This window comes from Monodelphis domestica, chromosome 3 (assembly GCF_027887165.1).
Source record: "Monodelphis domestica isolate mMonDom1 chromosome 3, mMonDom1.pri, whole genome shotgun sequence".
In the NCBI taxonomy this organism is placed as follows: Eukaryota; Metazoa; Chordata; class Mammalia; order Didelphimorphia; family Didelphidae; genus Monodelphis; species Monodelphis domestica.
Window position 1 is genome coordinate 484,237,534 of NC_077229.1, and position 23,324 is coordinate 484,260,857.

Here is a 23,324-nt window from a genome sequence, read left to right on the forward strand (position 1 = left end):
CACCTTTAACAGACCAGAGCACTGAAATCCCTTTAAAATGAAGTGACAAAGCCTGACAAAGCCCAGTTTGTACGAAACTGACATTCCTCTCTTCTCTAGACATAATACCAAATTACTTCATGCTGCTTTGTGTTAGAGCACAAAACTTTGAGTGAATTACATAATTGAATTATTTTTTCAGAGGGCAGACAGTTGAGCTTCTCCTAGTGACTGTCAACGTGGAATCTAGAAACCCCAAACCTGCAGCCTCGTAAGATCTGATGAACCCCAAGTTTTGGGACTAGCTTGTAAGTTGGACACCCCAAAGCTTGTGCTTATTCCCCGGTCCCATCAGAATCCACCCTGAAGGGAATCCCAGGTTAGCCGTTTCAGACTGAATAATGAACCATAAGGTAAATGACAATCTGGGTCAGGTGGGGCCAAGCCCAAGCCAAGTGCCTCTTCTTGTCTCCAGAAGCCTCTCCCACTGTATCACACCCACTACTATGTTAGGCTTTATCATGAGTTCTCTTTTTGTAAATGTCTTTTCAAAATCTTAATGTAGCCTAGAAAATTGTAGCTGGGACTAGACATACAAACTTCCTGAAAACACTGGAATTATTAGGGAAAACATGTTTCTGTAGTTGTCTTTTCATTAACTGTAACACCTGTTTCAAAAGCCTCTTATACTGAGGTTACAATTAACTCTCACTATAGCTTTAAGAGCCAAATGGAAATGTTTAGAATTTGGCAGTAAAAGTTGGCAGTTTTTGAGAAATTGAAAAGAGTTAATGTAGATGGTTAGAGAGAAACTATGGAGAAGACAAACAGAAAGAGGATGTGGAAAACTTCTTTGGGAGAATGTTAACTTATGAAGAAACATAAAAAATATTATGAGAAGTGAATCTGGACAAAAAATTATGTTAAAAGTGATAATTTGAGAGAAGCTGAAGATGCATTTTTCTTTCATAGTTGGAGATAAACTGGAGAAGACAAAGAAAAAAGATAAATCTTTTTAATAAACTTCTAAAACCTTTATCTTATAAAGAAGATAAAGAGAGCTCCCACTGAAATCTGAATGAATACATTTCTGTGGTTTTGTGGTTCATTGAAAAAAAAAGATAAAGAAGAATTATATGAAAAGATTGTTATACTGAAGAAACTGAATGGCATAGTACTGTATTTTTTTTGCAGTAAAGTTGCATGTATTTACAGGGATGGTTTGAGATGTTGCTGATTTGATCTTTCTCATAGTTAAACTATTATAAATGATAATTTATTTCTTTGTATTAGTAAATTTATTATAAATAATTATACACTATATTCAGCAACTTTAATAGGTATTTAATCCCAGGAAACTAGTACTTTTATTATATAGAGAAATATAAGTAACTATATGAGAAAGAATGTTTTTTCCAGTTTATTAAATAAATTCCTGTTGAATGAGGTGGGGGGCTCAGAGCTTAGTTGAATGAGATATATGTTGAACTTTTACTAACTAATTAAGGAACATCCAAACATATGTTTGCATGGATTGTACCAGATGCCAGGATAATGAAATTAAATGTGAGACTAAGTCAAACAAGGGTAATCTACAGGTGAGACTAGAGCTCATAGATCATATCAATAAAGTTGGAATGAAATTAGGATTGGTAGCATGGTAGGTGGTGGGGTGGGGGAAGGTGTCTTACTGGTACATCTGCTACAATAAAAAATGAAATTTTAGAGGACATTTAAAATATGACATATTTTTCCCTTTTGAATTTTTCTAATTATTTCCCCATGGGCCTTCATATCTATGCCAGAAGTTATTCCTGATATTTCTAAAAGTGTATTTACTGATGAGAGAAATTTTCAGGCCTGACTTTCTTTCTGTAGAGAGTCAGGTTTGACATCAACTGATTCCATAATGCATTTTAACAACTTTGACTTGATAAAGTTCTTTGGTTAAGTGTGATTTGATTATATAAAAAGTTATATAGCTGGAAAAGAAAGTTCTAAGTGAAGTTTCCTTTCTCTAGTAGAAAAGGTTTCTGGAGTTTATAGGAAAGCTCTAAAGAAAACTTGGAAAGAAAGAAACAGAGAGGTTCCTTGCAGTCTTGAGGATAAATAGAATCCTGAAAATAAACATTCCAGAATCATAGTCATGCACCTAGGGATTCATGAGGCAAGAGAGTCAAGAACTTTCTATTAAAATTTAAGCATTGAGAAGTGCTCATTCTATGAATGGGTAGTATTCCTCTTGCCCAAGAATGGAAAAGAATCTCCTTTGGGGTATGTTTAGTTATAAAATTGGACCAAGGAGACCCATCCAAAAATGAGAATCAGATCTCTCCTGGTCCACATGGTAGATGATGAAAGAAATAACTTAAATATTTTTCTTTTTATAAAATGTTATATCTTATTTTTAACATTGGCAGGAGAAAGGATGAGGGTAAAAGAGAACATAAATTTGGCCCACTTAGTATCTTTTTCTTTTGTAGTCAAAGGCCTTTTGTTTGTTTGTTTAGGTACATGGGGTTTCAGGAGAATGATAGAGGGAATGCAGGACGAGCATATGACCATAAGATTTCCCTGAAGCTCAAGTGATCAAGTCGTACTGATTCAGTGTTATTTTTGATTCAACATTCATTAGTAATATTGATCTATAGTTTTCTTTCTTGCTTTCCTTTATTCTTTCCTGGGTTAGGTTTTAGTACTATACTTGTTGCATAAGAGAAGGTTGATAGAATGTTTTATTTGTCATGAGGGATAATTTGAATCTAATATTAAAAAGTAGTTTATTTTTACTCCTATGACCTAGGATGCCCTAAGCCAAAACCACCCCTCCTCTCTGCTCCCTAATAATCTTAAAATCCTAGCTGTGAGATGTAATAGGAAAAAATTAAATATGTCTCTATCTCTGTTTTGTTCCTTTACTTTACATGAAGAAGGTAATAGAGAAGTGGTAATACAGTGGGGACCAAGCAGAGATAAAATCTGCCCCAAAATGTGCTTTCGGAATACGTTTAGAGTCAATGGACCTGGGCTCAAATCCCAGCTCTGCTACTTACCATCTATCTATCTGACTGTGTCAAAGTTCTTTTCCAACTTTACTTCCTGGGGCTTCATTTCTTTATTGTTCAATGAAGAAGTTAAATCCTACAAAACTCCAGGCAGCGTCTGCCTCATTTTTCCTCCTTCTCCCTTCCATTCCCTTTCCCTCAATACAGGTTAGCTGAAATCAGAATTGTACTGGGATAAAAACAAACAAACTCAAAGCACTTTCATAAACAGATTCCATGGATGTTTCTTTACTGGGTTTAATAAGCCTCCTGAAGCTTGGCTCCCACCTTGGAAGGAGAGTGGAGAACACTATGGCATTTTCCTGACAAATCTTGGTAGACTGTCCTTTGAGCTCACCCCCAAAAGCCATTGACCTACGGGGAGTGGTCTCTTTTCTGGGCCATTAAAGGCCTTTTTGTGTAGGTCTTACCTTCTTAAACTTGCTCACTTTGATCTTTCCCCCATAATCCCCCTCTTTTGACACCTGTGGCCATTTGGAAAGGACCTTAGAGCTCACCTCAGTGTTCAAAGGGAAATAGATTTGATCGAGAGGGAGTAGGTGACTTGTCAAGGTTCCATAGCTAGTAAATGGCAGTTTGGGGAATCCGAACGGAGATCTGCTGACTCCAAAAAGAAATGGCCAGTTGAAATCATAGTATCTTTCCTGCTCTGGATTCCCGCTCAGTTATGGGATTCCCCAAGCCTCGAAGGAGCCGTGACAGCTCACCTGGGGAGTGAAATCCTCTCTCCATGACTCCGTGTTTGACCTTCATGTGGCGAGTGAGATTCCCCTTGAGCGTGAACTTGCTGGGGCAGTAGAGGCACTTGAAGGGCTTACTGTCTGAGTGCAGGTGCATGTGGCCCATGAGATTGTGCATCCGGTTAAACTCCTTCCCGCACAGCTGTCGGAAATAAGAAGAGAGGAAGGCGCACGAGTTACTCACGGGGGTTCTAGACAGGGAGAGCCTCGCTGGCTGAATGGATGCAGTATTCGGGCCCCCGTAGAAGGACGTGTTGCAGACCCTACTGCTGCAAACTTGTTTTGAATCTTTCAGCTCTGAACTGCTTCCAAGGAAAACGGTACTGTGGAAGTCCAGGGTGGGGTCCAATTCTGCCCACCTTCGGAGATGGAGCACATAGGAGCCCTGGGGTCACAGGCTCTGTTTTATTTTGTTGGGAGATGGGGGGGGGGGGGGCGGGGAATGGTAAAAATCAAAGGACACTCCAATGTCTTTCTGAATCAACAACAATCTCTGGAAAAGAAGTCACCGTGACTCAGGAAGCCCCAGCTAGAAGTATGTTTCACTTTCTACAATCACAGGTGTCATAGGCCAGCAAAGCCAGGAGTAGTCCTGATTTTTCAGTTCAGTACCTAATCAAGGCTGGTTCTAGATTTAAAATATGGAGAGAGACCCAAGAATGCTTGACCGTGTAGATGAATCTTTTCTTTGATTACAGACTGCAAAGCTTAGGAATGTCACCCCCAATACATCCAATATCCACCAGGGCTACAATCAGGATTCTTATCTTTCCTTCTCTTTGAATACAACTGATCAGTGGACTTGGACCCAGAAGACATGGGTTTGAATCCTGCTAACCCTGAAACCTAGGATATATCCATTAATCTCTCTGGCCTTCTGTTTCCTCATTTTAAGACTAGACCAATGATGTCAAACTCAAATAAAAACTGTGGGGGGGGGGGGTTGCTTGGTGGTACAGTGGAGAGAGGGCTTGGCCTGAAGTCAGGAAGACTGGTCTTGGACATTGACTAGCTGTATAATCTCAAGCAAGTCACTTAACCCTGCTTGCCTCAGTTTTCTCATCAACAAAATGAGCTGGAGAAGAAACAACAAATACACAAATGTATCTCTCTCTCTCTTTGTTGGAATAAAAGAAAGGGGCCACTGTACCTAAGGATTCCCACCACCTCATATTGATTTAGAAAGCCATATCACATCATTTATATGCTCGTGGATTTTCATTTATTTTGATAAATATTTAATAATTACATTTTAACTGGATTCAGGCATATTTGGTTGGGGGCTGATTGCATGTTCAGCACCTCTGAACCAGATGACCTCAGGTTTAAATCCTAAAATACTCTAATTGAGTCTAAGTGGGAAATAATTTGGGGAGACTTCTCAAAGGCATTGTTTCCTAGCTGCAGACTTACTGTGTCCAAACTTGATTACATGATGGCTGCCCAATAAAAACTTACTGAGTTGACTTCCATCAGACACTATCATAGAAATAACAAGATTCTCCTTAACTTGGAATTCAATTTTCTTTTTTACTGCTGGCCCCACATATTCTGAAAGCTAGAGAGGGGTTGGGCAATGACCTAAGAGTTTTCCAGTAACCAATTTTAACTTGGAGAATGGACACATATGCCTCCTGGGGTTAAGAACAATGGAAACACTCATGAATTATCCTCAGTTCTACTTCAAACAAAAAATCTTGTTGTTGTTTTTTCTTTAGTTAAAAGGCTGTCCCTTGACTTCAGACTACAATGGTAATTAGTAAATAAAAGTATAATCTTGTTCTTTGTACCAGGAAGTCAAGCTCAGTCAACACTTTCTTATGGAAATGCCTGGGACCATGGGATAAAACATTATTGAAATAATGAATGACTTAGCTTTTGGAGTTAAAGTATAAACACAGAGAAGACTACACAAATTTGTTGGCTGTTATTTCGACCTTCAAAGTCATCTAGGCTGTCTTGAGAGGCAACATCTGTACTCCAAGTATCTTTTCAGGATAATTATACAAATTCCCCATCATAGTCCAATCAAACTGGCCAAGTTGCTATTGTCCACACAGGACATTTCATCTCCCACCTGTGTCTTAGCATAAGCTGTCCACTGTGTTTGGAATGCACTTCTGCCTCGTAGGATCCCTTCCTCCTTTCAAGGCTACAGAGGTTCAAGAACCATTTTTTTACATGAAGTCTCTTCTGATTCCCCCCAATTGTTAATGCCTTCTCCCCCAGTTGCTGTGTGTACATTTTGTATTGATTTATCAGTCTGTATGTTATATTACTCCTCACCACAGCCCTCTGACTCATGAAAGGGATTTTTGTTTCAGTCTTTGAATACCCAGGGCCTTGCAAAACACCTGGCACAGAGTAGGAGATTAATGTTTGTTGAATGAATGGATGTCGCAACCTTGATACAAAATTTGGCCTGTTTGCAGACCAGCATGCCTGTCTACTTACTGGCACCATCAGCCCTGCCAAAGTGAGGGGAAAGTATTAAAGCTATTCATAACTTGGAGGACAATTCTGTTGTTGTTCAATCACAAAGAATTATCAATTTACTGCTAGACAGGACCTCAATAGCCAAATAATCAACTTCCCAGAAAGGGCTCATCCATCTATCCATCCATCCATCCATCCATCCATCCATCCATCCATCCATCCTTTCTTACTCCCTTTCTTCTCTTTTTAAATATCATCCTTACCTTCTGCCTTAGAATCAATAGGCAGTATGGCCTATGCAATTGAGGTTAAATGACTTGACCAAGGTCACATAGCTAGGACTTGTCTGAGGCCAGATTTGAACCCAGGTCTTCCTAATTCTAGGCCTGGAGTTCTATCCACTGAGCCACCTAGCTGTCTCAGGGCTAACACTTTTAATGATCATGGCAAACTAAAATGGGATTAATCTGATAAGATGAAATTGGATAAGGATATGTATAAAATATTACTCCTGGGTTAAAAAGCTCAAATGTATTAGGGAAGAATGGAGGAATATAGCTAGACAATAGTTCACATGACAAAGAAATATGGGGTTCATTGAACTGTAAGATGAAAATGAGTCCAAATCATGACAGAGTCTATTTTTAAACAGCTAATTTGATCTTAGGCTACATTAATAGAAATACAATATATGGTGCAAGGGAGAAGAAAATCTTCACTCTACTTTGTCCAGGTCAGACCCTAGCAGGAAGATTTTATTCAATTCTGGGTGCTGTATTTTAGGAAAGACATGGCAAGCATCTAGAGGATGATGACCACAATGATGAAGAGTTATAATTTCATGTTGTACAAGGATTATCTCAATCAGAGGTTATCATTTTTTTGTTGTTTCATGGAACCCTTGAATAGTATGATGAAGCCTGTACACTCCTCAGAATAATATTTTTAAATATTGAGGGAAATGTTCATTTCCAGTTATAATATAATATAATATAATATAATATAATATAATATAATATAATATAATATAATATAATATAATATAATATAATATAATATAATATAATATAATATAATATAAATAATATAAAGATTTTGTTTTTTCACCTTCCAAGTTCATGGACTTCCTGATATTTAACCAAGGACACTAGGTGAAGCATTTCTGACCTCAAATATAGGGAGATGAGGAGGGTTAGTCTAGAGAAGATTCTCAGGTGGGTGGGGCAGGTTGGAATGATAATTGTTTTATGGAAGAGAAATTACATTTTTATTAGAGGCTGCTGGGTGGTATATAGAGTACTGGATCAGGAGTCTGGAAGACGAGTTCAAATCTAGCTGTGCGATCCTTTAACCACTCTCTGCCTCAGTTTTTTCCTCTGTAAAATAAACTGGAGAAAGGAAATGGCAAACCATTCCAGGGTCTTTGCCAAGAAAACCCAAAATGGATTCACAAAAAGTCAGATATAACCGAAATGGTTGAACAACAACAAATATGGGGGGGATAATAATAGCACCTACCTCCCAGGGTTGTTGTGAGGATGAAATAAAATGCTTTATAAGTGTTTTGCAAACATTAAAGCACTATAAGAATTATTTTTATATCTCCCCTTCCCAAAGATTTAGGAATAATTAGAGAGTAGCAAAGAGGAAGAATTGCAGAAAGGTACATTTTAGAACAAAAAAAGAAAAACAGAAACCTCCCTAGCAAAGAGAACTACCAAAAAGGAGAATAGACTGCCTTTGAAGGGATGGAGTTCCACTATTGACAGAACTCATCCATCAGGGGTTGGATCATTGCAGAATGCTACTGAGCTCTGTGTTAGCCTCAACAGCCTTTGAGAGCCCTTCTAGATTCTAATTCTGATTGATTTTCCTTCTGACAAGCACTGAAATGTCAATACACTCAGAAAAGGGTAGATTCGTGATCCAAACCTGAAGTTAATTGTGTGGGTGGAAACAGAAACAGCAAATACAGTGAACCAAGGTATTTCTGAGATATTCATTTTCTGAGATCACGATTTTGATGATCTGGAGATGCCAAGAAAGACTAGAAAACTAGTTTCTATTTGGGAGGAGTAAGATATTCTGATTTTCTGTCATCCAAGTCAAAAATCTTAGTGGTATTTTAATGTCCATAAATTTTCCTACATAGAACTTGGCATGTTTTCAAACAGACATTTAGATTCTATGCAAGAGGGAAAATGTCCAAATTTCAGTTATGCCCATATAGAAGGAAGGGAGAAAATACATGTATCTTGCAAATAGATACCCTTGCCACCAAACCCCGCCAATACCTCTCACCTCATTCTATTTTTTAAGTATTAATTTTTTATGAAGATTTTGTTATGGAAAGATCAGGTCAGAATCAGAATCATCTGGTCAAAGAAAAGAAAGAGACAGACAGACAGAGAGAATTCCTGTCCTGTCCACTAGGACTGCTAGAAACCTCTTCAGTAGTATTTTCATGAACATAAAACATTTGGCTACATTGCATCTCGAGAAAGTAAAGATAATAAACTATTAAAGAATCTATATCTTTCTACCTCAAATTTAATGAGTATGTGAATGGTAAGTCAGGGAAATGGAAGAAAGCATTTTTATTGATTGAGTCATCCTGGACTTCAAAATGTCAAAGGTAGACACTTTAAAGTAATTGTGTAGGCCTGAATCTTTTAGGATACCCATTTTCTCCTTGATAAAGAAAGGGCATTAGTATCTTTAGTGATCTCTCAAAACCCATCCCGTCCTAGTGTTCTATGGTGCTGTTAGTATTGAAATTTGGCTGTTAGAACACAATCATGTTGAAGTTTTCTACTATTCCTTTTTAAAAAGCCAAATGTACAAAAATAATAGCTATTAGTATAGAGACACATTAATCTAGAAACAAAATTCACACTATAAATTATAATTGATTTCAGATAGGTCAAAAAGGTAGATATTTCTAAAAGTACATACTTAAAAATCCTCAAAACAGAATAGCATGTCTGTGTTGGAAAGAGGAGACAAATTTAGAGCTACTGAAGAAATAGAGACTATCAAAGATAGATGAGTTAATTTAAATTATTAATTTATATATTCAGATATAATAATTTTAAAAATCCTTCTACACAATGAAAGGCAATATGCTAACAAAAAGAAAGTAACAGAATGGGGAAAATGTGGCAAATATAATTGATAAAAGCTTACTATCCAAAATACATAAAGATCTGATGCAAATAAATGAGGTCAGTACTTGAAGGATATTCATTATATAGTTGAAGAAAATGAAGATTTTAAATACAAGGAAAAATATCAATAGCAATCTATCACATGGAAAAATGTACCTTAAAACAAATTTAATTTTTCCTGAACTAATTTCAATGTAGGGAGAAATGCTTCCAATACCAGAAGTAAGGATTTGTCCAAGGTTATATAGCCTCTAAGTGTGTGGCTTTTTCCCCCTGGATTTTCCTGACTCCAAGCTTGACTCTTTATCCATTTTGCAATGCTGCAAAATAGAATTTGCAAAAATAAACAAAAACAGGACAGGTAGGTGGCTCAGTAAATTGAGAGCCAGGCCTAAAGATTGGGGGGTCCTGGGTTCAAATGTGACCTCATACCCTTCTTAGCTGTGTGATCCTGAACCAGTCCTTTAACTGCAATTGCCTAGCCCTTACTGTTCTTCTGCCTTGGGGCCAATACTTAGCAACAATTCTACGACTGAAGGTAAGTTGTTTTTTTTTTTGGGGGGGGGGGGTGAGGTTGTTTTTTTTTTTTAGAATAAACCAAAGCAATAATCCCAAAATTGCAGGGGAGCAGGCAAATAATTTACACAAAGATATTCATTTTAACACTATTTATAATCAGGAAAAAATGAAACAAATCTAATGTCCAACTGTGGAATTGGGACAAGGCAAACTATGTGCTATTGACAATATAGAATCCCAGGCAGCTACTAAAATGGTAAAAGATTGACACCTGGGAAGGTAGGGTAGTAAATACTGTTAAGTGAAAGAACAAAACACAAGACAGTGTTTATTGCAGTAACTGTAACTTTATAAAAACCATATGCACCCTGCCATCAGTGATTATAAAGAAAGTTAAAATGCTACAAATAGCTAGAGCTGAATGTTCACTGGACCTTATGGTGGGATTGATACACTAACTCCTCAATCCCATGTAAATTAGGCTAGCTTTTTTCCTTAAGAAATTCTGATGGGGGCAGCTGGGTAGCTCAGTGGATTGAGAGCCAGACCTAGAGATTGGAGGTCCTAGGTTTAAATCTGGCCTCAGACACTTCGCAGCTGTGTGACCCTGGGCAAGTCACTTGACTTCTGCCTTGGAATCAATATACAGTATTGACTCCAAGATGGAAGGTTAAAAAAAGAAAAGAAAAGTTTGTTTTTAGTTTTCTTTTATTTTTGTTTTTCCCCCTTTCTTAATTACCTTAAAAAAAAAAGAAATTACTGATGCCATCTTAAACGCTCTGGCTACTGCTGCTGCATCCTGGATACTCCAAGTACAAGCAAAGACTAGGAACTTCCATGTCTTTCTTTGATGCTTGGCTGGTAGTCAATGACAGACAACTCAGAGGCAGGAGTGATTCAATCAACAGAAATCAACTCTGTTTCCTTGCAACCTTTTCATGTTGGGTAGCTTTTCCTTGCTATGGGTAAGTATATCTTATTTTGTTGACTGTTGAATGGTTTCTCATTTTGCTCAGTATCAGGGGACTGGCCTGAGTTAAGCAATGGCCCAAAACAAGACTTTTCTTTTCTTTCCTTTTTTTATTTTAAATAATGTTGTTTAAAGTAATATTCCTAAAAATTAAGAAGGCATAACTTAGCTAGCTAAGCCAATGTAGCAATCAAAAATTCCCCTAGAACTTGTGAAATATTGAACACAAAAAATCCAACAAAAATTATTCCATTGGTGCTGTCCGAGAAGGATAGATATTTTAAGAATTCAACTTGTATCTTCATTTTCTTTCAAGTAGGACTCTTCCCTCCCTCCTTTTATGATAGGAGATGAAATAGCCATGCTAATGTTCACTCAATCATTTAAGCTTCTCTGTTGGGTCGTGCTAAGTATTGTAATAATGTGTTAGCGTCCAGGATGTTCAGACCCAATTTTAAGTCCTGTGGATAGGCAGATTTTGTAATTTGCTAGGCACTTCTAGTTTTTTTCAGTGTTCCTGAAATGAACAGCAAATGACTTGGAATAAATGATTGCTTACCAAAGAGAGCCATTAACGGAGGGAAACCTTTATTATTTCCATAAGTGTTACCCTTAGAGAGTTTAGTGCAATTTGTGGAGATCCTTTTCTACCTGGATTGCTAAATGGAACACTTAGAATATAGGTGGTAGGTCCTTTTGAGGTGAGAAACCTCAAATGGAAATGGTCAAATAATTTGGAGGAAAAACTAAGGTACAAATGAATTCCTAAGAGCTACAGCTTCCAAACCTATACACTGAAATCTATAGCAAAATTCTGTGAGCAATTGATTTTTGCTGACTCCATTCTTCATATTTTCCATGGTTCTCAACATTAAATTGTTTTTTTCTTCTTCGTGGCATTATGCTATTCTTTGCAGTGTAGAAATCAATCAGTGTGCTCTATTGGAGATTCGTGAACCTGCAATTGCTAGCATAATTCGCATACAATTCTTGGCACCCAGTGAATCTTGGAATCTGCCATTTTTATTAGAGCATATGCACCTAGAAGCCAGGAACCAACCTGTTTTTTTCTCCAGTTCTTTCTCACAGTGAAAAATTGCTTGATTGGTTGTTGTCTTTCTTTTTTATTATTATTATTTAGTCAATTTAGAACATTATTCCTTAGTTACCAATCATATTGGTTGTTGTCTTTCATATTAGAAGAGGATCAAAATGATATCACTGAGGGGCAGCTAAGTGTCTCAGTGGGTTGAGAGTCAGACCTAGAGATGGGAGGACCTAGTTTCAAATCTGGCCTTCAACACTAGTTGTGTGACCCTGGGCAAGTCATTTAATCTCCATTGCCTGACCCTTACTGCTCTTCTGCCTTGGAACCAATACACAGTATTGATTCTAAGATGAAATAAAATAAAATAAAACATTTTTAAATGGCATTACTGGGTGATATCTTTTAACTGGAGCATAAATTAGATTTAAGTGAGGTAGTATACTACAAAGTCTTTGGTCTCACTTTCTTCCAGGTATTCAGTCCAGTGGCTAAACAAAAGTCAGACCTACTAGTGATGACCCAGGATGCAGTGGACAATCTTGGCATCTTTGATGTCTGGCCACACTCTAAATTCCTCACAGTGTCTGTTTTAGCAGTCTTCATGGCCATTGGAAAAAAAATTGTTTTTATCCACCCATTCTGCTGGAGGCAGTCTTCATATGCGTGGTGTAGATACCTAACTCACAAATGGGTTTGAGCCCTAAAGGATGATTTCATCCTGTTTTATCCTGTCTGCAGAGCTGGTTTTGCCAACATGTGCCCGCTGTGCATTCTTATGCTTTTCAGAGCCACAGGTAAGAGTTGTATGAAAGGTGGGCACCAAAGATGGATGAGCAGCTCTGTAAAGGCTGACATACCAGACAGTCTAGTCTTGCCTGAATACCCCAGATACTCCAGCCTAAGAAATGTTGAATGACTCCAGGGTACTTTTCTTTCATTAGGACAAAGAATTGTATACTAAAACTATTATGGTATCTGAGGATTAAAGTCTACAGTTGGAGGGAACTTCAGAGGACATCCATTCTAAAGTTCTCAGTGTGCAGATGGGGCAACCTAGACAGAGAAAGATGAAGTGGTTTGTCCCAAGTCCCACAGATAAGCCTCAGAGGCAGAATTTGAACTCAGATCCTCCAACTTCAGTGGCAGTGCTCTTTCTCCTATACTATGGCATAAAGCAGATAGTAGGTGCTTTACATTTGTTGAGTGATTAAGCACAGTGGGTTCATAAGGCACATTTGCTAATTGATGGGCAATAGTAATTGTTTTTATTTCCACTTTATAATCTGAGAGTTGTAAAGGACCTCTGGAGGCATCCAGGCTCACCTCTGACAGAGAAAATCCCAAATGAGGTCTCTCTCTGACCAGAAAATCATCCAGATTCTGCTTGGCAAGTGCCAAATCTAGATAAATTTCCCTTTGAAGCCCTGTGGCTGGCATACCTGCAAGTGGGAGAGTAGGCATCTACTTTAGGGGTGAGATCTTCCCCAATTTCTGGCTGGATGTGTAAGCCAAAGCAAAAATGCTGCTCTTGAAAGGTATTCCAGATCCTCATATCAAAGGGACTTTTGATATTTGCATCCCTATGTACCTGGATTTTTTTTCCTATGTATTTCTCCCCAGGAGAGTTTATTATGGTTGTCATCCATTTCCCTTTCCCCCAATCCTATTTTGTGCTTGTTCCTTTTCATGATCCCATTTGCGGTTTTCTTAGCAAAAATACTGGAGTGGTTTGTCATTTCCTTTTCCAGCTCATTTTATGAAAGAGGAAACAAAAAAGTGACTTGCCCAGGATCACATAGTTAGCAAGTGTCTAAGGCTGTCTTGATCTTAAGAAGATGAATCTTCCTGAGTCCAGGCCCAGCACTCCATACACTGTCACTTTACTGCTCTTTCTCCTATCCTAACCAATATCCTGATTCAGGCTTTTCTTACCTCTCCTCTAGCCAACTATATTAGCTTTCTAATTAATCTTGCTATCTGTGGTCTCTCTCCTCTCTGATCCATCTCCTACTCAACTGCCAGAGTAATTTTACTACAACACAGATCTGATCATGTCTTTCTCATCCTCAACTAGCTGCAGGGGTTCCCTATTGTCTTCTAGATCATGTATATATATGCATATATCAAGTGGGAGTTTTTATTTTTATATATTATATATATTATTAGTATATATCATTATTATATAACTTTATATTACATATAAATATGTTCTATATATCATATAATATGTTAAATGTTATATATGGTTTATATATATTTAAAGTATATTTATTTATTTAAACCTTTATCTTCTGTCTTAGAATCAGTTCTAAGGCAGAAGAGTAGCAAGGGCCAAGCAATTGGGGTTAAGTGACTTGTCTGGGGTCACACAGCTTAGTAGTAACTGAGGCAAGATTTGAACCTAGGACCCCCTGTGCCTGGCTTTCTATCCACTGAACCACTTAGCTGCCATTGACTCCCAACTTGACTCCAGCCTACCCTTCAAGACATATTCTCCATCACACCCCTTTACTACCTCTTGATTCCACCATACTAGCCTTCTTGGCTATTCTTCACACAAAACACTCCATGTCCTGACTCTACTATCTATTTTTGCAAAGGCCATCCCCAAGGCCTCTAATATATTCCTGTTCAAGTTCTCACCACTTAGACTCCTTGGCTTCCTTCAAAGATCAGCCCAAGTACCATCTCCAACCTTTCTTCTTCCCCTCCTTCCCTCTTTCCCTCAGCTTCTAGTGCCACCCATCAGAATTTATATTTTGCTTGTTTTATAGAAATTTATGGTTGAACACATTATATCTCCCCAGCTAGAATGTAAATTCCTTAAGGATAGGGACTGTTTCATCTTTGATTTGCACATTGACTAATTAAGTATTGTAAAAAATAGACTCGAATACAGGACTACAATCCCCATGAGCCTTTGCTCCACTTCCCCAGAATGCCTTGTAATCTCACCTGGGCCGAGATCAAGAAGGTATTTAAGTTGATTCAAAGGCTTTTGAGGGGCTCTCGGCTCTTTTGGACTTCCGTTTTGGAGCAGAGGCGGCTCTTCCATGATGTGAGGTTATTTTGTCTAGGCCTCTAGCCTAGGCACATGTTTCTTACTTGTATATTTTTTAATCTTTAACCTTTAATAAACCTCTAAAAAATATAATACTCCTTGCAGAGAGAAACTAATTTCTACCTGCCTCAGTCTCCCCATCTCCCCTAAATTTTAACTGTTATAGTATTCAAAAGGCTTATTAAGCATTCTAGCACATGTAGGATCCATAGCAGATTATTTGTCTCAGGGAAGAGGGAGGTGAGAGGGAGAAAAGGAGGAAATTTGGACCTCAAAATGTCAGAAGACAGCTAAAAGTCATTTCTATATGTAATTGGGAATTAAAAAAAAATAATGTTAATGAAGTGGTAGATTCTGATCCCTCACTCAAAAAAATTTCAGAAAACGTACTTCTATAAAAATGTGTAAATGAGATCTCTTCTGTGGAAATGTAAAATCTAACTAGCTGTGTTCCCTTAACACCTCTGCATAGGCACCTCTGACCCCTGCCACAAAGCCCTTTGATCCCTCCTTCCCCAGAAAGACTTGGCTTCTCTGCCTTTCCTGAATGACTGTTCAAAGCCTACTGCCCCTGACAGTGATGATGTGTTTGAAGATACGTGCTGTCTGCAAGGGAATGATGCCTGCCACTGTAAGGAATTGGTAGAAGAGACCGATTCTTCTTAGGAGCCACTAGTGAAGAGGAGGCAGAAGACTGTTGACTTTTTTGAATGGGGGCAGGCAATCTGGGTGTATTATACTCGGCTCTTTAGCTCTCTAAAGCATCCTGGTGAACTGAGCTGAGGGAATGGGCTGCTAGGGTTAGTGCTCTACTGGGAGGTTACTATGAAATCCCAAGAGATGTCCAAAAAAGAAGGGTTAGAAATCATAGACCTCAATTCATTTCAGATCCTCAAGTCAGCAACTACTGACTGCCAGATAGGCAGAAGGATCTGTACCAGGTGCTAGAGTAGGGGCAAGAGAGAGGAGAGATCACATAGCCTTTCTGCAAATGACAAAAACGTGAGTTTCTTTATAGATAAAAGTCCCAGCTTTCCCTATCAATCAACCAATAGGTATTGTCATTGTTTAGTCATATCTGATTCCCATTGAGATTTTCCCAGCAAAGATCCTGGAGTGGTTTGCCATTTCCTTCTCCAGCTTTCCCAGTTAGTTTTACAGATGAGAAAACTGAGGCAAGCAGAGTTAAGAGCCTTGGCCATGGTCATGCAGCCAGGAAGGATCTGATGTCAAATTTGAACTGACTACAAGTCTGGGGTTCAATCCATTGTGCTACCCAGCTTTTCCAACAAGCATATTATAGGCAAAAGAATATTGGATTTGGAGTCAAAAGACTCTGGCTCTACCACTTAAATGCCTACATGATACTGGGTTGCAGTTCATCATCTGTAAAATAATGGGGTTAGATAAGATGTCCTCTATGGACTCTTGTAGCTCCAAATACATGTTCCTGTGAATGGAGAATGGCTGGAATATTTATTAAGTGGTATTCAATATACTAAGGCAAAAGTCCCTGCCTTTAAAGAGCTTCCATTTCTATGATAAGCTACTAAAATCTGCAAGGATCTTTGCCTCTTCTTCCAGGGTTCCTTTGGATAAGTGTCCAATTGGGTTCACTTCCTAGTTACTCTCAATCCATGTGTGAGCATTTCTTGGAGTGAAAGACTGCTGGGTGCAAATTCAAAATTCATGTGAGTATGCCTGGGATTGGCCCAGGGAAATGGATTATAATCCAGACTTCTAAGGGATCAAATATGCATCTCTCTCAAAAAAGACTCTACAGCTTTCCTTGGCAATGCATCCTGGTTCCAACACAATACCTGTATGACTGTGGGCTAGTTATTGAATTTCCTTAAGCTTGGGTCTCATCATGAAAATGGGTATAAAAACAGGTAACCTAATCAGATCACGAGATTCTTCCAGGAAACATTTTGTAAACTACATAATTATATATATATTTGTTAGTATTATGATCACTCAGCTCTTCCAGCCCTCCTCATCTTTGAGTTTTTCCCTATATCTAACCTATGCCTCTTTTTCTCCCTCCATGGGCCTTAAAACATCATGATCCTTGACATATTTCCCTCTCTACAGAAGACCTAGGTTCCTTTTGAGCCTTCTGAACCCTCAGTTCCCTGTCTCCTGCCTCATTCCTTTCTTTTGGGGCTCTCTTTCCCCCTCCCTCCCTCCCTCCTGAATGATGTAGCATCTGAAAGGATCCCCAGTGGGACCCTGAATTATTAAACAGACTCCAAAGGAAAAGACTGTTTCTTTGAGGGATAGGGTACAGAGGGGTTATGTGCAACTATAGAAAATACTTCCTGGAGTCAGGAAGACCTGATTTCATATCCCTTCTCAGATACTTCCTAGCTGTGTAACCTTGAATATGTCACTTCACCTCAGTTTCTTCATCTATAAAATGGGAACCATAATAATACCTACCTCCTAGGGTTGTTGTAAGAATCAAACGTATTGATCTTTGAAAATAGCTTCACAAATACCTATAGAAATGCTAGCTATTATTGCTGTTGTCTAGAATATTATTATTATATTGTTGTTATTGTTATTATTATCTGGTGGATAGAGTACCAGCCTGGAGTCAGAAAGATGGGAGTTCACAACCAGCCCTGGATCCTTCCTAGCTGTATGACCCTGGGCAAGTCACTTAACCCTGGTTGCCTCAGTTTCCTTATCTGTCCAATGAATTGTAGAGGCAAATGGTAAACCACTCCAGTATCTTTGCCAAGAAAACCCCAAACAGGGTCACAAAGAGTTGGATATAACAGAAATAAATGAAATATTATTATTATTATTAAAATGGGAAAGTGAAATTTCAGGGACAGAAGGAAAACCAAAGGTCCAAGACAGACTGCCCACCAGATAGTTAGCTAGTCTTTAACCTCCACTGGGATTGGATACACATAGAAGCCTCGTGTTTCCCTACTCTGAGGGAAAAGGTCAAAGGGAGCTTCAGTGGCCTGCAGAGCTGGAGAAAGGCCCCTGCTGAGCTGACCTTCCCTTGCATTCTTCTCCCCCCCCTCTCCTTTTTAATAAGAAGGGTGTTCCTTTCCTCAAAGGGAGAGGGAGGGAGGGAGGGAGAGAGAGAGACTGTAAACTGTCCAAAAGGACCGTGAGAAAACAGGAAGCTTTGAAAAGTACAGAGAAAGCAAGATGAAATCTATTTGCAGGCGGGTCCCTGGGGACATGTGAGCCATTGTTAGGCAGGCAGTTCATACAGCTATATCCTTCCTTCTGTTGAGGAGGAATTTGGTGCCAAAAGGCTGCTATCTGGTCATTGCCTTAACCCCCTGACTACCAGCCTGAATCCTTGACAGTCTCAAGTCCCCTTCAGGGCCAGGGTCACCGCCTGGAATGAGACCTTCCCAAAGTGCCCTGGATGTTTTCCCCTTGAATAGTCCCTTGTCAGGGATGCCAAAAGCTCTAACCACTCCATGCCACCCATTATAAGAAATGATCCCAAACCCTAGACCTCATTGATCAGCTGGGCCTGAACCCTGAGCTCACATGCACTCAGACCCTCATGCCTTCATCCTCTAGTCTGGGGCTCTGCAGAGGCTGCAGATGACTCGATGATTCATGACTTAAGCAGCTCTCTTCTGGCTTCACCCATCTCAAAGGAGACTTTGTCCCGGAAATTCTGGATGGCTGCTTTTCCTGGACAGGTTTCCCAAAGACAGCAGCTGGTTCTTTGCTATTATGGAATGAAACAGCTCCGAAGATAGCATCCAAATCAACCCCAGCATGCTTACGCAGAATCTGGGAAGCATATTCCTGAAACATGGCTCAAGACGACAGGCTCGTGTCCCTGGCGAAATTCCAACTGACTCCAACTAATAAGGACCAGAGAAGTAGAGCCAATGGCCAAAGAACCCAAAGGGGCAATAATCTGGTTTCAGAAATAGAAAACAACAGCAATCCCATCGAAGCTATTCCTTTCCATAATTTTCCATCCCATTGTTAATGCTGGATCCCACAGTGAGTGAGCTCCACTGTGCGTCCTGAACAGCTGTTTCCACTGAGGGCAGTACAAAATCAAGAGGCTCACAGGATCATAATTTAGAAGTGGAAAGGACCTTAGACATCAGTAACTCCTATCCCCTCATTTACAGAGGAAGAAACTGAGGCTTAGAGGTTCATAGAATCATAGGTTTTAAGCTAGAAGGGACTTTAGAAGTGATTGACTTCTACCCCCTCATTTACAGATAAAGAAACTGAGACTCAGACCTCATAAGGTCATAGCCTGAGAGCTAGAGGGTTCTTAGACGTCATTACCTCTTACTCCTGTCAGTCAAAGATGAGGAAACTGAAGTCCAAAGAGATTAATTAACTTGCTCAAAATGAAATGGCTAACTACTGGATTCAAACCCAGTTCCTTCTGATTCCAAATCCTGTGTTCTTTCTATTGTAATAAACATATAGAGGTAAAAGAAAGGTTTTAGGCCAGACACAAGGAAGCACTTGATAGTACAGGACTTTAAGAGAATATTAAAATGATCATTCACATTTATCTATTGTCTTAAGATTATTAAAGGGTTTATCTCACAATAATCTGATTAAATAAGTAGGTCAAATATGATTATAGCCATTTTAATCATGAAGAAACAAAGGCTCAAAAGAGAGTCAATGACTTGCCTATAGTCATATTGCTATCGTCTTCAAATCAAGGAAGGCTATGGGGTCTTCTCCTTTGGGAGCTTATAGGTAAATGTAGCAGCATAGCTTACTTTCTGGGGATGCCTGAAGAATCTTTTCCAGTTCTGATTAAACTACTCCACACTATTACAGCAATACTAGGTTCCACCAATGAGTGGTACCCTCATAAGCTCTTTACAATTCAATTCTTTTTTTGCTGCTGGGTCTAAATCCCCCTTTCTCCCACAAATTCCTGTCTTCCATCTACTGGCAGATTTTCAAGACTATAGTGGAAAAGGTTTGATGATATTGTTAAGAAAATTTATTTTTATGTTATTGAAATATAACTTTCTTTGACAGGGGATTATTTGAACCTAAATTATTACCTTGGTTTCAATAACTCTCCAGGAATGTTGGAAAGATAGGGAAAGAAATTTGGGTTCCCCCAGGTTCTAAATTCACCAAAAACATAAGTCACCCAGGTTTTTTGGGTTCCTCTCATTTCAACTTTGTTCGAATTTTGTTGATTTTTTATTTCCTGATATTCATCTTAATCTACCTTGCTTTCAAGCTACCCTCTTGGCAAAATTGCTCAACTATGTATGGGTAGTTTGTGTATTTAAATTCTTTATGATGTAAACCTTTCAGGGCCTGGAGGACAGGGAGCTATACCTTCTTTTCCACTCAATCTCTAACAAATGACCTAATAAATTTCTTTCTAAAACTCTTTCAGATTTGAGCATTCATTCTTGTAAATGCCACTATCCAACTTGGATGGAATAAATTGATTGCAGGAAGTCTCCGGTGTGACCATTCCTGTACCTCCATGTTATGATTTGGAGACAGTTTCTAAAGAAGATTGAAGAGGTTCCTTAAATTATCTGACATTTTGGCAGTATGATGGGAAAAGTATTAGAGGAGATCTAGATCCAAATGCTGCCTTGGACACATACTAATCATGTGACTGCACAGTTTTACCTTGGTAATCCTCAGTTGCCTTAGCTTCAAAATATGGACAATAATACCTTTTAATACTTGCCTGAGAGGCACTATGGCAACAGAGCTGGCCTTAGAATCAGGAAGACCTGGGTCGAGGTGACTCACTGATCAGCTGAGCCTGAACCCTGAGCTTACATACGTTCGGAACCTCATGCCTTCATCCTCTAGTCTGGGGCTCTGCAGAGGTTGCAAAAGACTTGATTGATTCACGACTTAAGCAGCTCTCTTCTGGCTTCATCCATCTCAAAGTCACTTATAACTTCTCAGTGCTTTAGGCAGCTCTTTAAGACTCTACATGGCCAAGAAGTTTCCAACTTGTGTTGGAAGACAGAATGCTTCCACATATGGGAATTCTTTCTCTCTTAATGAAATCCCAGGTCTAGTCCCTGTTCCTTAATTTACCTTATGGGATGGTTCTAAGAATCACATGAAAGACTTTATACAAAGCAGTGAATAGACTTCAAAGATATTCATTCAGGTCCACTTTGCCTTAAGACTTTTAAGTCTACTCCCCACTGATAAAACTGTTGCTCTCCTACATTAATGCACATCCCAGGGATTCCTTTTGGCTACCACCATGGCACTCTAGGATTATAGCATTGCTCCACTCCCACCACAACTCTCCTCTGTACTTTTCTTTGGGTTTCCCATGACTCAACTGAACTGAAAATTCCTACCAGATCTAGAAGTCCTTTCTGCCCAGCTTCACCTCATCTCTTGGTCTGAGGAGGAGGAGGAAGGTGAGCATCTGACTAGGGATGAAGGTGCATTATTCTTAATGAATTGCAAGTTGTGATGAGTCCCCAGACAGTCATTCAGAGGGGTCTATCCACTTCTTAACAACTTCATAGTTACAGGCAGAACCATTATGGGGAACCCACCATTTGCATCAGAACCCAAATGCAAGTCTAGTTTAGACTCTGGTGTAAAACATCCATGCCTGAGGAAAAGGAGCAGAGAATCCTGGTACTGTTCCATCACTGCAGATGGCTCAGCCTAAATGGGTGGATTTGTATTAGAGGAACATTTCTTTTGTAGACATAGAAAGGCCTATCAAGAGTAAAGTACTTGGCTATTAATGGAAAGCTATGGGGAAATGGTTCAGTAGGGATGCATATATATAATGATAACACCATCTTAATGCTGATATTTATATTAAATGTTTAGATTTTACCCCAAAATGCTTACAGTAGTGTGAGTTGGCAATGCAAAAGTTATTTTTGCCTTTGTATTCCCAGGGCCAAGCACAGCTTTGGGGAGCAGAGAAGATGCTTAGTAAATGCTTTTTGAATTGGATCTCCCTTTTTCTAATACAAAAATTCAGGCGTGTTTGAAGTTAATGCACCCGTTAAGAAACAGAGGTAGGATAAATCTCACTGCGCTTCCAATGTGAAAAGGAATGGTTAAAATGAAGATGGATTATGCTCCCCACAGGACTTTCAGACCATTGGGAACATGAGATAAGGTTAATGAGAGAGCAGGTACAGTCAACTTCCACTTGCTCCACCCTCACCTCAAATCCCATGTCCCATATGCACGAGACCCATTCCTCCTCCTCATCCCATCTCAGGCATGGCCAGTAAAGGAGAGGAGGTGCCTTGAGAAGTGTTCTCTCTATAGCTCAGCACAAACCTAACCTTCACATAGAGATTAAAACCAGTTGCCCACAGAAGTCATACTTTCACAATGTAGATTTGTATAAAGTTTCGCATATGGCATCCATCAGTAAAGTACTAACAGAGAAACATTTCTATCCTCAAAGAGTATTTAAATCCTCCAAGAAAAGTATTACTGGAAAACAAATTAGGTGATGCCATTGTCTTTCTTTTCTCCACATTCACCTCCTCCTCCTCTTCCTCTTCCTGACAGTGATTATGCCTGGGAATTCTTTGAATTAAGCCCCCTCCCTCCCTAGTTGCTCTCTCTAGTTTTGTTTTGAAGCTGTGAGAGGACAACCAGGCAAGTGGAATCAGGAAGACAGGATATCTGTGAATGGGGTTTCATGGTGTAAGTAAATAAAACCTACATCCAAGTTAATTCGGAAACATTTAATGTTAAGTATAATTGTTGTACTGCTTGATGACTGTTGAGTTTTAGCTGTGTCCAACTTTTCATGAATCCATTTGGAGTTTTCTTGGCAAAGATACTGGAGTGGTATGCCATTTCCTTCTCCAGCTCATTTTACATTTGAGGTAACTGAGGCAAGCAGGATTAAGTGACTTGCCCAGGATCACACAGTTAGTAAGTATCTGAGGCCGGATTTGGACTCAGGAAAATGTCTAAGCCTGGCACTCTTCCCACTATGCTATCTATCTGCTCAATAATTAGATACATGATTGTGACTTCTCAGATTTCCCCACCATGCCCCAGAAAGCTCATTATTGGGAAAATTTCATTATCCTGCAAGATTCCATCAGTCTAGATACTCTACCTCATCTCTACCCTCTGTCCCTCTCTACCCCCCCCCCCCATAGAGCCATGAACTACCAACCCTACTTTTAAGAAGGGAGCTTGACTCAAACATCTATCTCTCCATTTCAGGGGCAGCTAGATAGTACAGTGCCAGGTCAGGAGGACCTGGGTTCTAATCTGGCCTAAGACACCTACTAGCTAAGTGGTCCTGGGCATGTCATCTAACTCCAATTGAATACCCTTTAATGTTTTTCTACCTTAGAACTGATACTTAG

The 23,324-nt window shown here is 39.2% G+C and overlaps 1 protein-coding gene across 1 annotated transcript in view; it reads right to left on the reverse strand.

Annotated features, from left to right (window-relative positions):
• The window catches only part of ZNF366 (zinc finger protein 366), a 120,422-nt gene that overhangs the window by 7,361 nt on the left and 89,737 nt on the right, over positions 1-23,324 (reverse strand). Inside the window, exon 5 of the mRNA XM_056824736.1 lies at positions 3,752-3,926. Within this exon, the coding sequence (XP_056680714.1) occupies positions 3,752-3,926 (175 nt within the window). The remainder of the gene's footprint in view (positions 1-3,751; positions 3,927-23,324) is intronic.